Source organism: Pocillopora damicornis, chromosome 4 (assembly GCF_964200805.1).
Source record: "Pocillopora damicornis chromosome 4, jaPocDami1.2, whole genome shotgun sequence".
Classification (NCBI taxonomy): Eukaryota; Metazoa; Cnidaria; class Anthozoa; order Scleractinia; family Pocilloporidae; genus Pocillopora; species Pocillopora damicornis.
In genome coordinates this window covers 4,584,901-4,601,293 of record NC_142673.1, presented here as the reverse complement: position 1 = coordinate 4,601,293, position 16,393 = coordinate 4,584,901, and the positions used below count along the sequence as shown (strand labels likewise).

Sequence of the window (16,393 nt, the reverse complement as noted above, 5' to 3'; positions counted from 1 at the left end):
AAACTGCACCCATCTGAATAGAAGGGAAAACGTGGTTGAACATTATCTTGACATGATAAAAAGGTATTCTCTATTCAAAACATTGATTAGAACGCAAACGTTCAGTTTTAAGTCTAAAGCCTTTGAAAACTCTGATGTCATTGCCCGAAAAAGAAAATTTAAATATGCCAAGAGAGAGTGTTGAAAAGTTGTTTTCCTTTAATTTCCCGTTATTGATTATGACACTGTTTTTTTCTTGTTTCTCAGAAGGTTTTAGACTTGACCAGAGAACGCCCGTCTCCTAGATCTGCTTATACCTCCTAAGCATAATGCAATTTACCCGATCGTTTCTGGCACAAAGGGTATCTATGTGACTTGCAGACACCATTCTTTATTTTGGATAAACCAGCCGAAAGATAAGCACAGCCTAGATTGTCAACGTCCCTCGTTGGATATCCTGACACCCACAACGATTCGTTCAAAGAAGTGCCATCAAACCACATCCAGTCATCATAGTGGCCCCTCATACCAATGAAATAGTTATAAAGACTCGGTCGCTGGGATCTGAATCCTTCTAAAACAACGGAGAGAGCACGTCTCAACCCTTCCCTTGAAATCTTCGCCAGGGTACCTCCTTTAAAATTGCACCTTTCCAAGGCTTGCTTCCAGTTTACTCTGGTGAAGGTATCTAAGGACAAGCAACCTCCATGAAATGGAAAAAAGCTGGGACTGCACCAAGAAGTAGACGCTACGAGAAAAAAATAAAATTATCTGATTCATTTTGTTTCTTTGTTTTGCCTTTTTTGTTAATTCAAATATCAACGGTAACCTAGAGCTAATAAAGTGAGAGTAACTGTACTATTATCATTCAATGATATCTTCAACCCTTTTGTAAAAACATTAGAGATCCCAGCGAAGATTTAAGCGTCAAACAGGGAACCAAAGATTAAGTGGTATCAGTCTTGACATAAAGCGTCAAATTACCTGATTATATCTCAACTAAGAAACTGAATGAAAATAAGTAAATAAATTCAGTGACAAACCTTGAAAAGCATAGACACGATTCGCCCAAGTTCCTCCTTTTCCATCACCTTCGCATTTATCGCTCTTGCCATATCTATCAAAAGTCTTTTCTGCTGTTGCACTGCCGTAACACTCCCCACCATACTGAACTGAAAACATGCGGAAGCCCCTTTTGCGAGCCACTATAGCGCATTTTTCGATAGAGTTCTTGCGTATTTTGTGCCATCCTGTCAATAGCGGATCTTTTTGTTCGAGTGATGCAATTGCACGCGAGTAGCGATCCTCGTAGCATCCAACATCAATATAATCTATTTAAAGTTTAAGAAATTTAACTATCACGCAAAGCCGTTAAAAAAGGGACATTTCTAAACGTACACTCTATGGCAAATATGAGCTACAACTAATTAGTAATCGATCATAGGGGAAAAATCCAGCTGCATATCCAATACACCCAAAATGTTCGAACAAATGGAAAATGACTGAAGAGTTTCTATTCGACTACTCGAGAAAAATAAAAACATAACAAAAGCAAAAACAAACAATTCCTGCTCAGGCTAGACTGTACTTTTGAAATGAAATTTGATAAACCATAAATTCTGTAATCATTTCAGGAGAAGTTGTTTTCAGAAAATTAATAACTACCGTGTTTTATGACTCACAAATTCCAAGCCAGTAAAAGTGTAAGTTCCAGCCACTAAAATATATATTACGCAAACGAACTAGTGGAATTTTACCGTTACATCATTGACTCCCATTTCGATGTAAAATATGGTATCATTACAAACCTCGAATGATGTAAACATTGTTTGCCCATGATCCTCCTTTTCCATTTGCATTGCATTGATAACTCTCGCCATATCTATTAAAAGTTTGTTCTGCCGTTGCGCTGGTCATGCACTCCCCGCCATATTGTACAGCAAACATAGTGAATCCTCTTTTTCGAGCTGCTAGGGCGCACTTTTCAATCGATCTCGTACGCACGCGGAAGTCCTCGGCAGCGATAGGGTCTACTCCTTCAAGTGTTGGAATTGCTCGATGAGGCTTGTCTGCGTAGCATCCGACACTTCTGTATTCCACTGAAGGTGCAGATACTTCCATGCGTTGAAAAAAGAATGGAATTATCGAAACAAAAGTTACGGATGAACCTTATAAAATAATGTAACGGCTAAAAAAGTTCTTAGCTGAGGTTTACCGATGTTTTAAGCGAGATACATTGTTGGCTTATCATTTATTTCTATTGAGTATCTTACGCTGCTGCGCTTTTCGATTTTAACTGTAATTTCTACAGCTCTGCGGGCATTGTGACTGACAAGTATATTAAACCCACTTACCAGTTTTATTACATCGTATTTTAACCTTCATGATTTGATCCACAGATAATGCTTGTTCATAAAACTGCAAGCAAGAAATCCTGCCACGGAATTGCATTTTTCTATTTTTGGAGGCTCCAACAATAATATTCCCATGAGTCGCTAACTCCATTTTAGCAAACAAAAGTTTTCGCATTACGATGTTCTCGTTAACCCACATAGTTGCAATACCGCTGAAGTAGTCATACGTAACGCCGATGAAATTCCAAGAGTTTGCTTTTAGAACGTCCCTCTTATGCAGGAGATAACTCTTAGAACTGTCCCGTTCCTTAAAAAGTGCTTCAACTCCGAGCGTTGAATGGAAGACCGTCATCGAGCAACCGTAATCTATTATTTGACCAGTGCTAGAATTACTGAGATGCACCCAAGCAAATACACTTATAGAAAACCTTGTATCAATTTCTCCGCGATTTTCCAATTCCATATGGCTATTGCTAGTTCCTAAAAACAAGGAACCATTTGGATTTCCAAAAGGACCCGGTGCCAAGGTGATGTCACTGAACACAGCATTGCTAGCTCCACCAGGGCTCAGGTCCACACTTTTGTCAATACCACCCATGAAGAAGAGAGCTACAGGGAGAGGAACATCTTGAACCAGAAGAAAAAAAATTACTCGGACACACTCTAAATACAGCGATAAATGACATAATTTAACACCCTTAAAGCTCAATTAGACACATCTGAAACAAGATAAACTGCAGAGTAATCGCTTGAGTTCATCAATTGGATTTGTCGTGAGACAATGTCTGAGCAAAGCTTACAGGCAACGTCAATATAACAACTTGACTTGAAACAGAACCAATTATATCTAAAGCTTTAAAAAAAGTTTAAAGGAAACGCAGTGGGGTTATGTTGAAGATTTAATCTGTATGGCTGTTTTTGTCTTCGAAAATATCCTCAATTCAGGTACAATTCGAGTGAATTTAACTATTAGAAAATATCATCATAAGTTGTTGAGAAACGTACCTAGTGGCTCCTCACAAATATATCTCCTGGGACCGGTGCAGGGCTCGTCATTTAAGCCCCATCCATACCCACGCCAAGTTGAATCCCAACTAACAAAACTCAGGAGAGATCCACAGTAGCCATCACCACTCGGTTCGGTAGGCCTCCACAGAGCTTTTTGCGAATCTGACACCTTTTCGCCGTCTACCCAAGTCCAGCGTAACTTGCTCTTTAGCCCAAGAAAAAGATCGAGATCTTGGGATTGTAGATGTTTCCTCTGTTTGGCAAGGACTTCCAGTACATCAACACTTTTGGCAGTGGCCATTTCGCTATTTTGTTCGTGGCACAAAGTTCGCGCCAGGCGCCACTCCCGAGGTGATTCAAAATAAAACATGAAACAAGATTTTCCTACTCCGTACCAACCAGGCTGACATCCAGAAGTCAAACGATTATCTGCAAATCAACAAAACCCTCTTTTAAGGTTTCTCATCTACTTTACCAGCTATTATTTCTTTGGGTCTGTGCTTTTTGTTAAAATGAAGGTTGCATCAACCGGTCGAAACAATTTCCCAATTGCTTACAACGCTTGGAGGCGAGAGAATTCAAGCAGTAATTTTACTGATAGATATACATAGTAATACAGAGTTGGGTTAGAAATTTATTTTTTGACATATCAACCATTATCACCCACCATTAATTCTGCGCAGTTTTATTGGCCATGTTTCGTCACGTGGTGCAAAATCATCGGACAGTTATCGCGTAATAACCGCCGTTTTGCGTTGACTCAAAAGTTTCACCTGTTCATGTGCATTACTCCATACGGAAGAAGAGCAATTTTGTTTTGTAGAGTCGATGATGGTGATATTAAAAACCTAGTCGCAAATACTTATCGACAATTCGATCAACACTGGCCTTTTCACTGGTGTCTTTAAAACAGTTTGAAATATAAAAGGAGGGTTATAAAATAAATTGACCTCTATTCGCTAATATAACAGCCATATCCTTGGCTGTGAGATATTCTTCAAATATTTCTTTCGAAGATTCGCTTCTCGGCCAAATATTCATTTATCCGACAATCTCTAAGCTGTAAACGTTGTTAGACGACATTTATTATTTTATTGAATTATAAAATATTAAATTGTTGCCTCACTAATACCTAGAACTTTTACCATTTTCAGAACATGAGAAAATTAAAAATGTTATAAACTTTTGTGTAATTTTTCATTCCTTTCTTTCTTAGTTACTTTCCTATTATTATCATTATTTCTTTTTTTTATTAGCCAAGTGAATGGAACCAACCAAGTGAAAGCCCTGAAAATCCTTGACTTCCCTTAAAGGGACGCAAATTAATGCCAAAGAGTGCCCAGTATCAGCAGAGCGGTCAATAACGCGGGCGAAAATTAAACAAATTCAGCGAAATTTGCGGGAAAAGAAAGAGCTTGCATTTAAAACCGAGGCATTTTGTCGCGTTGAATGCATTTTCCAATCTCCGGTTTTTTTTAAAGGAGAAATTACATTTTGGAGGTTGTTCTGAAAAAATAAAACGCCAAGGTTAAAAAACACCTCGAAGCAATAGTAGGAAAACCAAACATGCAAACGACTCAAAATCAGGTTTCCGCGCCAAAGCTTAACGCATGCGCAGACGTTACTCAGCTCTGCCCCTAGTATCTATTTTCATGCTACACATTATTTCAATCTTTATAGAAAAAAAAAAGGAACAACATGGAACCTCACGCTGACGAAACGAGGTAGTCTTAAGCTTAAGCTTAGTGCATTACCCAGGCAAGCCTCTTTTGAGTCCCCATCACCGAAGGTAAAAAATGTTTATGTAAAATCGTTCACAATGTACAACGCGTGGTTAATTTTCCTACCTGGTTGAGTAACATTGAAAGCACAAAGAGAGAATTTATTTTTTCCTTTGCAACAATCCACGGCGCTGTAATCGTCCAGGCTTATCATTGGTCCCATGTTATCCCTGTTGATGAAATAAATCGTCCTACATTTTTGAGACGGTCCGTTGTCACCAACGACAACCACGTCCAAGGGATAGTTATCATGGTCAGACAAATCTAGTTTTTCCCCAACGAAACCGTGTCTCCTGGATGCTTCAGAGTAGATAAAATACGAAGTTTCTGTTAGAAGTCCTCTTGGATGTTTGAGAGTAAAACGGAATTCTTCGGAGTAGAGACTGTGTTCAGAAGGTCGAGAGGATATTATAAAATCTTTACCCATATACGACGAAACGTAATACGTAGTTTCATCTTGAATGAAAGATAAAAGCAAAACAGATCGTTAGATAGGTATCATCATTATCAACGTAGAGGTTTGTAGTTCAACCACTCATACTCATCTGACATTGGCAGAGTAATCATCTTGAGCCTCTTTAATTTTGACGGACGTTATCATTATTTCTTATGGATATTCAAAAAAACTTTAAAATTCGTTTGAAGAAAAAGAGTAAGGGTCACTATTCTTGAAATAGGTTAACAGTCAGATTGAAATCATCATGTGGTAAAGGTTTGTCATCAAAGATACAAATATACTCTCTCTGCAGAACGTAATAGGAGGTCCCAATAAGATTAGGGATGTTATAAACGTCGTGTGATTCATCTTTGTATAAAAAAAATTTACAGCTACGGCGGAGCTCTTGGTAGTAACCCATCAAGCCGAAAAAATTTGAACTTGCGACCGTACGACCGACCGTACAAGGTACCACTTTTAGCATGCGTGGCCAACTGCATTGCGTGCACTATCTTAGCCATTACGTAATGGAAGGGCGAAGGAAAAGGTAATGCGCAGGCGCGATTGCGTGCGTAACTAGAATAACCCATTAGTGTGCGCCAGGAGACATCGGCAGATGACAATGAAGTACGCAGACTCGAGTGCCGAGCTTTCGTGCAGCGTACCGCGGGCACACGGTTAGGCATTACACGAGGGCTTCACGTGGGCTAGTAGATGCGAAGCCGCATAAGCAAATAATTTGCAACACGCGTTTTGAGCGGGAAATCAAACTGGTGAGGTTGTAGTTAAACAATAATTCTCAGAATCTCGCAATTTTTAATCAACTTGCAAAGCAACAATACCGATAAAGCTGTAGCTTTGTCAGCCGGAGGAAATTGTTATAATTTAAGTTCGTGGAGAAAGGGTTTTGAGCGGATTTAGGCTGGAAAGAAAGAGACAGAGCGACCGAAGAAAGCAAGAAGTAAAGGCATGAAAAGAGTCGAGAAAAACGCTCAAGAAAGTTCGAAGGAACGCTAAAATAGGCAGAATACGGCGAGAGGAACGAGAAAGAGAACAAGAATAGGAATAAGTAAAAAGAGAACATCTAGCGAAGAGCGACTTGAGAAGTTGCTAGTTTATGTCATATGCCTCTCCTGAATCTTTAATTTTATGCCCTGGTTTTCTTTTACAAAGCCTGTTATATATCTCTGTGTGTCAGTTGATGATTAAAATCTCATTGAATATATACGCCATATTTTTTTTTTTTTTTTGTTAAATTTAATCTTTTTAATTTTTTTGGCATTTACTATTTTAAAACTCATAAACGGCATTCCTTTTTCATCCTTATAAAGAGACATTACACATTTCTTTGACTAAAATCTGAATCATGAAGTCATCTTAACTTCAATGAGCTTAAAACTTAATTCTCAATTTCATAGAACTATTTCTTTAGGTGACTGTTAAGGAAACGCGCAAGGAAAGAAAATCGCCAAAAAAAAAAACCTACTCATGGAGACCATTTCAGTGCTCGTGTCCCCAACTTTCTTTCCGGGTTTCTTTCCTACGTCTACTTCTATATTTGATTGCATTTGAATGTAACGCATGCATTGGTGGTTGCGGTTTTTGTCAAAAGTTTTCATTGCGCTATATAATATGCGAAACAATGCTTTCGCAGTATTTTTTATCGGGTAAACGTTTTTAGGTATTTGTTCTACAAAGCCTGCCCACCAAACGAATCAATTTACTTTGCAGAAAGATTTTTTAAGAGCCCAAAAGCAATAATGATAGCGGAAAATTGATTGGTTTCTGATTGCCATTTTAAAATGATTGCAGAAAACCACTACTGAAAAAATGTTTGGAATTGAACTTGTGTGTTCGATCAGGCTGCGGCAATTCACCGTATTCATAGGCCATTGCAAACGAAAAACATAAGAGAATATGGCGTCCAGCAACCGTAACATTACAGATTTTTTTTTCCGTCCTGTTGGAGCGAGAAATTCGGATACCCAGGGCGATTCGGCAGACACTGGGCAAACTGCGACAGTTTCTCATGTAGGCCAAGTTGAGAACGAAGAGGCAAACACACCACTCGCTTCAATATAATACAATATTCTTTATTTAGCGAAGGTAAAGTAATTGACCTAATGAGTTATCGATTTGTCTCGTTCACCCGGAGTGTTTAACTTGTCATCATTTCAGACATTGGAGCGCTAAGTGATGATGAATTGAAGAATGAGAACATAAGAATTAAGTTGCTTCAAGAGGCATGGCCAGATTGCCAACGGTTCCAGTTTGCAGCCAGATGCATTTGCAACATAGAAAGAAAGCTGCTGAATCACCAATGGCTTTTAAACAATGAATGTATGCGGTACTCCATCTCTAATTACTCGGTAATGTGCGTTTATTGTGTGTTTGGCAAGCAGGAGAAAGTGTCTCAACAGAAAGGATCATTTGTTTCGACTGAGGGTGTGGGAACATTGGGAGGCTAGTTAAGTTACACATCTGCGAGTGCCCCCCCCCCCCCCCCCCCACATGACGCTGTTATTACGGGTGATAATTTTGTACACATTTGGAATGGAGCAGATCTCAATATGTATACGATTCGTGCTCAGAAAGGAAGGATAAAACAAGGTAGAGGTGAGAGAGGACTTTGTATGGTTCGTAGAGGCAGAAAGCACAAAGGGAGTAGCACTAACTGAAACGATCATGACACCCATACTGAGTTTGGAATTGACATCCATAAAATGCGAGCACAAGGATAAGACAGTGTTGTAAATATTTCAGGAGTACACAGGGGAGTACAGGCCGTCATACAGCAACAGGTACCAGAGGCAGTATACTGTCATTGTAAGGCGCACTCACAATTCAAGCACTCACAACTTCATCTTGCAATTGGTTATATTTGTGGGGAGCCCTTGATACGCAATATGTTAAGCACTGTACAAACCATCGCGTTTGCGTTTGACTATTCAGCAAAGCGATTGCTGGCCTTTAAGGAGTCTCTTAATCGCCTGAGTCCGAGAAGAAATGGATAGGTGTGCAAAGCTACGAACTCTGTGTTAGACAAGATGGGCGAGTAGGACTGATGCTTTATACACCTTCCGTGCAGCGTTCCCAGTCGTCGTTCAAGCGCTCGAGATTTTGTCCCAGAATGGCGATGTAAATGCAAGTGGTTATGCTCTGTTAAGCAGTTTGATTTTATTATTGTTCTATATGCAGCTGAGCACGTCCTTTCCAACACAGTTGCCTTGTCAACTATGTTGCAAGACAATAGCGTATATCTCATCGAAGCAGCCCAAGAAGCGAGAGTCGGGATAAATATCATGAAAGCTGAGAGAGGCGATCCGTCGATGTGGAAGGAAGTTATGAGCGGGGGAAACAGATAGCAGCTGAGTTTGACATTAGGCCTTGCATGCCAAGAGCAACCGGAAGGCAGCAACACAGGGTGAACGTCCCACCACAAAACCAGAATCCTACTGGTAAAGAGCTGTGTACCTCCCTCCTAATGATCATTTCATTCAAGAAATGAACGTCAGGCTCTTATCACATGAGGATCGCTTCCTAGCCCAGTATCTTCTCCCGACAAAAGTGCAGGGATTAGGCAACGATGTCTAAGGCAAGACGAATGAGGCGTATTCAAGCGGTCTGACTGACAAGAGAGAGCACGAGAACGAGATGTTGCGGAGGAAAACAAAGTAGCTGCATTCAACTGGAGAGCGACTAGCAACTCTGGCTGACACTCTCGACTGCCTAAATCCAATTCTTTATCGAAACGTTAACACCATCCTCACGATCCTTCTCACGATGCCCGTGTCAACTGCAACTCCTGAGCGCAGTCCTAGCCTGATGCGTAGAGTCAAGACGTATCTAGGGGCAACCACGAGGACATAGCGACTCTCACCCCTTGCTGTAATGCACGCGTTCAAGAACATAGCCATCGACGGGGAGGCCGTGGCTCGTGAGTTTTGCGACGAGAAAAATAGGATGCTAAACCTTCCATAAAGCTTAACTAGAGATACTTAGTTCGGCATTCAGACCAGTAGTCGTGGGTTGTACAGTACAATTCGTTATAGCTTCAAGTCAGATTTCGTTTAGTTTCTAAGAATTAAATAACAAAGTGCTTTATCTTATATATCAGCCACCTTTAGCGGTAATAAAGCATGAGTTGCATAAATCATAGGCCTACTTGACTCCCCCACCTATAATAACAATTACCTTTCCATGTAAACAACCCAAAAATGAAGCATGATATGAATAAATTGAATTCAATTTATTCATATCATGCTTCATTTTTGGGTTGTTTACATGGAAAAGCTATTGTTATTATAGCTTCACGGATGTTTTCGTTGCTGTCACAATTAACACTCATTATGAAGTTTCCTTCAACATAGAGTGTTTCAAGAAAGGGAAAAATGGCGGGGCAAGCACTCATACCTGGCAACTTCAAGAGAAAATATAAAAGAAGAGAATACAATTCTGGCGTATTGTTTTACTGATTTAACGCGAAGTAGTTTACCGTCGTTTCTTTCAATTTTGGCTCAATTTCCCAAACCGAAATTATAAGTCACGCTCAATAGAATAAAATGTCAACTGATGCTGACACTGTACACTTTATCTGGAGAAGCAAACGTTCCTTATCTTCGAAAATTTGCTCAAGACATTAGGAACAACAACTAAGGTCCTAAGCTGTTTGGAGATACCGCTGACTAGCATGCGTGTTGATCGCTTTGCAAGTTGTGAGAACATCTTCCCCAGGTTCCAGACCTCGTCAATTCTTGCCACCCTCCTCATCCCCTGGACTGGTCCTTGAAGAAAATCTCTACAGCCAGCGCTGGGGAGTTTATTACAGTGTTTATTCAGAGTAATGAAGGGCTAGAAAATGAACTAACAAGAGCTCCGCTTTTAGGCTTGGCCAAATCTACATGTGAACTCAGTGTATATGGAACACACCAAAATTTGATAATGACACAAATAAATGTCTATTTTCAGGAATAATTTCTCTTTTGTACCTATTTGCCGGCAAGGTCCTCTTTGAAAGGTGAAGTCGTCCAGGGCTGCATCCCCTGAGTCACCACCTCCTCTGATGCCATCAATGATTATCTTTTAGAGCAAGGCACAAAATAGAGACTGATGATACAATACGTTGCAAGAAAAGGCACTTAACATTTTGACTACCAGATGATACATAAGCTGCCTTTTTTTGCGAATCAGTTTTGAATATGAGCTGCTGGGTTGTCGTGTGCTCAGCCTCTTTTATTCCTTAATTCAACCTGAATATGACATCACGGCTGCTTCTTTACTAAAACAATATGTGGAATCGGGTTCATGAACCTGCTACTTTGTTATGGTTGGCCTTACGCGATACAGGAAAGGACAACAGATGAGAGAGCTTGAATGAAATGTCGAGACATTCATGTTACCTGATACGTTAGGTTGCTTTTAATGTTTAATTTCCCTTGTGTCCAACGGTCTCCTTGATCCTTCGACCGCAACCATATTGGTTGTAACTTCTCTGCAGCCTGGATTCTTATGTACATAACAACACAACCCATGTTTGAACCAAACATATGGTAGAAGAAGGTCATACACTGTGGTCCCCGCATCCATGGACTTGTCAACCTCGCGGTGTCTCCAGGCTGGCGAGGACTTGAAGCATCAATATAAATGTACAAGCCAGTGCCTAGATAGAAAGGAAAGAAAACAGTCGCGCCTGAATCAAGCAACTCCAAATTATTATAATAATAAAATATCATTATAATCATTATAAGCATTATATATATATATATATATATATATATATATATATATATATATATATATATCATTACCATGATAAAATCATAATGCAAAATCAGTCCGAACATCAAAATCAAACCTAGAAGGTAACCGATGAGCCTGGACAATTCTTAAATAACTTTCCCCCTTGTTTCATCTGATTTTTCCTCACTTAATTCCACTTTTGTCTACTAAAGCCATCTTAAAGGGTTAAGATTGAAAACTGCACTTTCAGTAAGTTTCAACTAATGATACGTTCTATCCATTACGTATTCTCTACAAACAATGCATCCTAGTCTAATTTTTTTGTTAAAAATAGCAAAAAAACTAATCCATACCTAGCTGGTCTGGCAAACAAAGTATCACTAATTGACAACTGAAGATTGGTTAATTCTTCAACTAAAAAAAAACAATAAGTAAAATGTTAATGAATCGATCGTACCTGAAGTATGATCACCGCTGGGTCCGGTCTGATACTTGGGTGCTCTGTCTCCTCGAAGAGTCCATTTGAAAATGGAATTCAAATCATTCTTCCAAAAGCAAAAATTCTGGTCAAAGTTGCAGTTTCCTGCGGTATAAAGATATAACCAATGTTGTGAGCGTTGTCTGAAAAGAAAAAAAACTCATGGAAAGCGGTCTAACGAGAAAAATTATGCTGAAAGATACCTAGAAAAGTAACGGTTAGGTTTCAAATACGAAGAAGGCCTAAAAACGGTGATCTGCATTTAGAACATCACATAGATATCATAAGCTACAATTAATTTAGTTGAGATGTGTAAGTAGTAATGATCATATATGATAGATACGAGTTGAAAACCTTGTCGACTGCTGTCAAGTTCATTCTCATCGTCACACAGTCCATCAGCTAATATGAAGCTATCCAACGCTATACGGCTTGTGTAATTTTTGCTAGGAGTTGCTTTAAACACAATCTGTAACAATAGATATTGTTTCAGTCGAAACGGCAAACATATAGGCAGGGTTTAATTTAGTTTAGCTCCAAATTTATTATGGGTGAAAATTTTTGTCCATGGTTCGAGGTCTGGTCGACTCAATTACTCTTATGACGAACTATTCTGAGGATATTTCTTGTTAGCCATAGGTACAAATGAGTACCAATTAAATTTGTTTACCTGCAATGGACTTGCAAAGGAGTAAAAATAGATTCCTTCGTGTGTACCATAATGAAAGTTTAATGATTCCGGTAAAGTATAATTCTATGGCTGTGCAGGACTAAATCTCTTTTTTTCTGGCAATTTTCTTCCAGGTTTTTATTTTCTACCTGAAATTCGCCGGTGTAGCCGATACCAATGCCACCTTGTATCCACCTATTTCCCTGATCTCCTGTTTTCTTCCACATCAAGTAATCCCCTTGCTGCCTCCGGACTTGAAGCAAGATATCAAGTCTTCCAACATTCCACCCAGACATGTGATATGAGAAGCGAAAACACTTTGGTCCCAGCATAAGAGGACTCAATAAATGGGTGGACTGATTTTCTTTGAAAGGTCGAGAAGTGTAAATGAAGTTTCCTTTGAGTGAAATTGTAAACGAATGTTAAGAAAGTGTTATCACAGAGTTCAAGTTAAAAAGATGTTCACTTGCACCTTTCAAAATTTATCTCGAGCACTAACTGAATGGGAGGGGAAAATCTCTCTTTGAGTTCAATAAGAAAATAGCTCCCTCCGAGAGGTTTTTCTTACCACCAAAATCTCCACTCTGTCCAGTTTTGTTGCCCACTCTCTTCCAGCTGGCCTGATCCGATGACAACGACAAGCTACGCCACCCACAAAAGCCTCCATTGAAGGTGCATTTCACTAGAGTAACCAAATTGAAACACAGTTTAAGAAGTCCTGAATGAACTTCAGACTCGTCTTTCTACTTGTCAATTCTTCGATGCGAAAAACTTGTATGCTGTTAATCTGTGCACAGAAAATCTCATTACAAAATTATATTAGCGGTAAAACTTTCTTTAACATATGTTGTATTGCCTGTTAATTATTGTAGATTTTCATGGATTAACACGTTCTTTGCACAAAGGAAGCAAAATAAAACCTGTAGTACTCGTAGCTTTTTTCGACACTTTTGCTAGGTAAATGTCACACATTATTCATGCGATAGACTGGGCCTTTACCTTCAAATGTTTCCTCAGGTGTGATTTTGCCATCGGAAACGCAACTTAGGTTTTTGCTGAAGCTGACGTCATCAACGGCAATGTATGAGGCATTCGATATACCTGCTACTCCTTCAATTATAACCTGAGAAAAATAAACATATGCAAATAATCAATATGGAATTAGTCTTCCGTACTATAATAAAAACAAAAGCTATGTTTTCGGGAGAAAATTTTCCGTTTTCATGCATGCCTTGTAATATTGACATCAAACACTTATTGGGTGCCTGATTTTGCCACACTACTCGATAGTTTATTTAATGAGGGGGGGGGGAGATTATTAGGGAAAGAGGAGGTCTCAAGCTTATCGACAAGTTTGAAAGTCAAGAAGATGACAATTAGTTTTATTCAGAGGAAAAAAAGTATATCGCATTCGAACTTGAATAACTATATTTGGCGATATACTTTCTACTGTTCGAAAATGCTCTTGCAAGCCAACTAAAATAACACAGATAACTTATCTTAATGAACCACCCCCCCCCCAAAAAAAACAAAAAAACAAAAAAAAAAGCAGCCACAAACAAAAAAAACAAACCAACAAAAAACAACAAAGAAGGAAAAAAAGTTTTTACCTGATAAGTTCCTCGGTAGTTTAAAGTCACACAGCCTTTGATCCAGTCGCTTGATAACTGGCTTCCATAGCGACTCCATACCCTATATTCGCTGCCGTTAATTTTTACATACACAGACAGGGTCTCGATAGTACTGCCATTCATAGAGTAGAAAAACTCCATCCTCTGGGGTCCTGTCTTCCAGGGACTGTTCAGCCTGGCTTTTTCACTATACATACGTGGAGATGACGTTTCGATGAAGATATATGCTGCTTTATCTTTGAAAAAAAATGGTACATTTTCTCATCGGCAAGTAAATACTTATATTCTAAATCAAAGGATATTTCGACTTTACGTTGGAGAGTAGTCATTTAAATAGTCCATTCGATCACAGATTTAGCCAAAATGACTCGCGTTCCGGTGGTCTCGACCGATTATTATCGCAGATTTTTATATATCATATCGCACCCTTAATCGATATCAATCACTCCGCTGCGGAAATGAGACTTTTTTTGATGAGAAAACAAAATTTCTAGATATTTCTTAGGGCCTGGGTTAGAGTAACTTTTTTTTAAAATTGCAACGCTTTTGAAAACGGGAATATATATATGTATATATAGTTATTCATATTCTTCATGCGATCACAGTATATGAAAGGATTTATCCATCTACCTGTTCGACTTTTGGGAGAACTTCCTTGGCGGAGAGACCAATCAAAATGGTCGGTGTATCTTTCGTTATACCAGCTACAGAACGTATTCTCGTCGAAGGTACATTTTCCTGGAATGAAAATAGAGACCCAGGATGTAGAAACTAATTCTGGATTTTACGTAAAGGAAACACACCTACACAACACATCCCAACCAGTCACTTTTGGACAAATTGGCTTTTTAATTTCCTCTTAAAATTTGTAAATGTTGGTATTTCTTGTTTTCATAATAGCTTGTTGCCCCGAAAGCTGGTTGAAAAGGAGGAGGGTCGAATGAACCTCGAGAAACTGAAGAAAATAGTTTTTACCAAAACAGAGACTGAAAATTAATGTACAGTGTAAGGTTAATTCTGGTTAATTGAGTGTTAGGGTATCCGTCGCTCGGTGACTTTGAGTTAAGAGATGTTAGATGGAATGGCCAGATGTTTAAAGTTCAAATCGGAAAAGAAGACAGCTGCACAAGCTAACTTATCTCAAAATGACTTGCTGCAAATTGGTGAATAGGGAACAAATTTCAAATGTACATTAAGTCTAGCAGAAATCTGCTGATTTTGAAAATTTTCTGAATTTATGAAGTCGAAGATCTCCAAAAAATGCCTAAAATTAATTCTACAAATCTATCAAGTCGAAGTGGCAAATAGAGAAACCTTGGAAAATTAAGTTTGTTTTCCAAATTACATTTGTGAAGTAGAAAAGCATAGAAACTCTCGATACTATAGATAAAATTAAATAACTTTTGCCCTTGTTTCTTTAAGCTGACAGTAAAAGACTCCAAGTTCAAATTATCTTGAAAATACATAAACCTGCTCGTTTAAAGAAACGGTGGGGATATTTTTTTTCACGCTAATTTTGAGAAATATACTATTGGTCAAAGTATATGTCAAATTTTTTATGTCCGTGCGAAAGTTCGAACATCAGATACACGGACTTAAAAAGAGAAATGAATAAAAACGGACATAGACACCTAAGAATTATTAGGAAATTCACCATAAAATATTTCAAAACTGAATCTTTTTTGGGGAGGAAAAATCATTGTAGGTCTTCTTACCTCTAAGGTATTGAGAAGCGCAGCCTTCTACGACAAGAAAGACAATTGCAAGTCGAAGAAGGCACTCCGACCTATGAAATAGCTCCATTTCTGGGCAGTAATGCACTCGCTGAAAGAGAAATAGAGGGAAACTTTATACCCTCTGAAGTCTAGACCCAATGAAGTATTCTCACCACTTGTATGGCATTAATGGCCAATAACGTCCCGATAACGTCTGGGAAGCAGAAAGTTTCGATAAATGTGACGGTTAAAGAGAGCCAATGGCCCAACTAAGCAAAATGCAGTAAAATATGAGTCGGCAGAGAAGTGGAGAAACAGAGATAAGATGCTGCGAATGATATGCAGGGCGAGGTCTGAGCTGAGAATCAGCCTGTCAAAGTCTTAATGGAAATTAACCGCAGTATCTTTTGTTTAATTGAATGTGGGAGGATAATCACGCACTTTGGAGTCATGAAGCTGCAAGTATAGAAAAAAATTAAAATAGGGTGCTTAATGGCTTCGACAATTAGAACACCATCGATTTGCCCACGATGACTAGGTATTGACTACTACAATCTTTAGGATAAGTTGTAAGAGGGGCGAATGATTGACGCTTCATGCAC

At 38.9% G+C, this 16,393-nt stretch overlaps 1 protein-coding gene across 2 annotated transcripts in view; it reads right to left on the bottom strand.

Moving 5' to 3' along the window:
• LOC113681465 (uncharacterized) overlaps positions 1-16,171 on the bottom strand; it is a 43,894-nt gene extending 27,723 nt beyond the window's left edge. The window contains exons 1-16 of one of the 2 annotated variants that reach the window (XM_089205019.1): positions 15,792-16,171; positions 14,707-14,814; positions 14,056-14,312; positions 13,445-13,568; positions 13,014-13,127; positions 12,595-12,842; positions 12,130-12,244; positions 11,755-11,880; positions 10,958-11,217; positions 10,547-10,637; positions 5,189-5,578; positions 3,339-3,770; positions 2,334-2,960; positions 1,788-2,093; positions 1,023-1,310; positions 320-727 (exon numbers count right to left, since the gene is read on the bottom strand). In XM_089205019.1, coding sequence (XP_089061145.1) covers positions 320-727; positions 1,023-1,310; positions 1,788-2,093; positions 2,334-2,960; positions 3,339-3,770; positions 5,189-5,578; positions 10,547-10,637; positions 10,958-11,217; positions 11,755-11,880; positions 12,130-12,244; positions 12,595-12,842; positions 13,014-13,127; positions 13,445-13,568; positions 14,056-14,312; positions 14,707-14,814; positions 15,792-15,879 — 3,982 coding nt within the window. In that variant the 5' untranslated portion in view covers positions 15,880-16,171. Of the gene's footprint in view, positions 1-319; positions 728-1,022; positions 1,311-1,787; positions 2,094-2,333; positions 2,961-3,338; positions 3,771-5,188; positions 5,579-10,546; positions 10,638-10,957; positions 11,218-11,754; positions 11,881-12,129; positions 12,245-12,594; positions 12,843-13,013; positions 13,128-13,444; positions 13,569-14,055; positions 14,313-14,706; positions 14,815-15,791 lie in introns of those variants that run through there. The other variant, XM_089205020.1, reaches the window with a different exon arrangement.
• Positions 16,172-16,393: the final 222 nt, after the last annotated feature.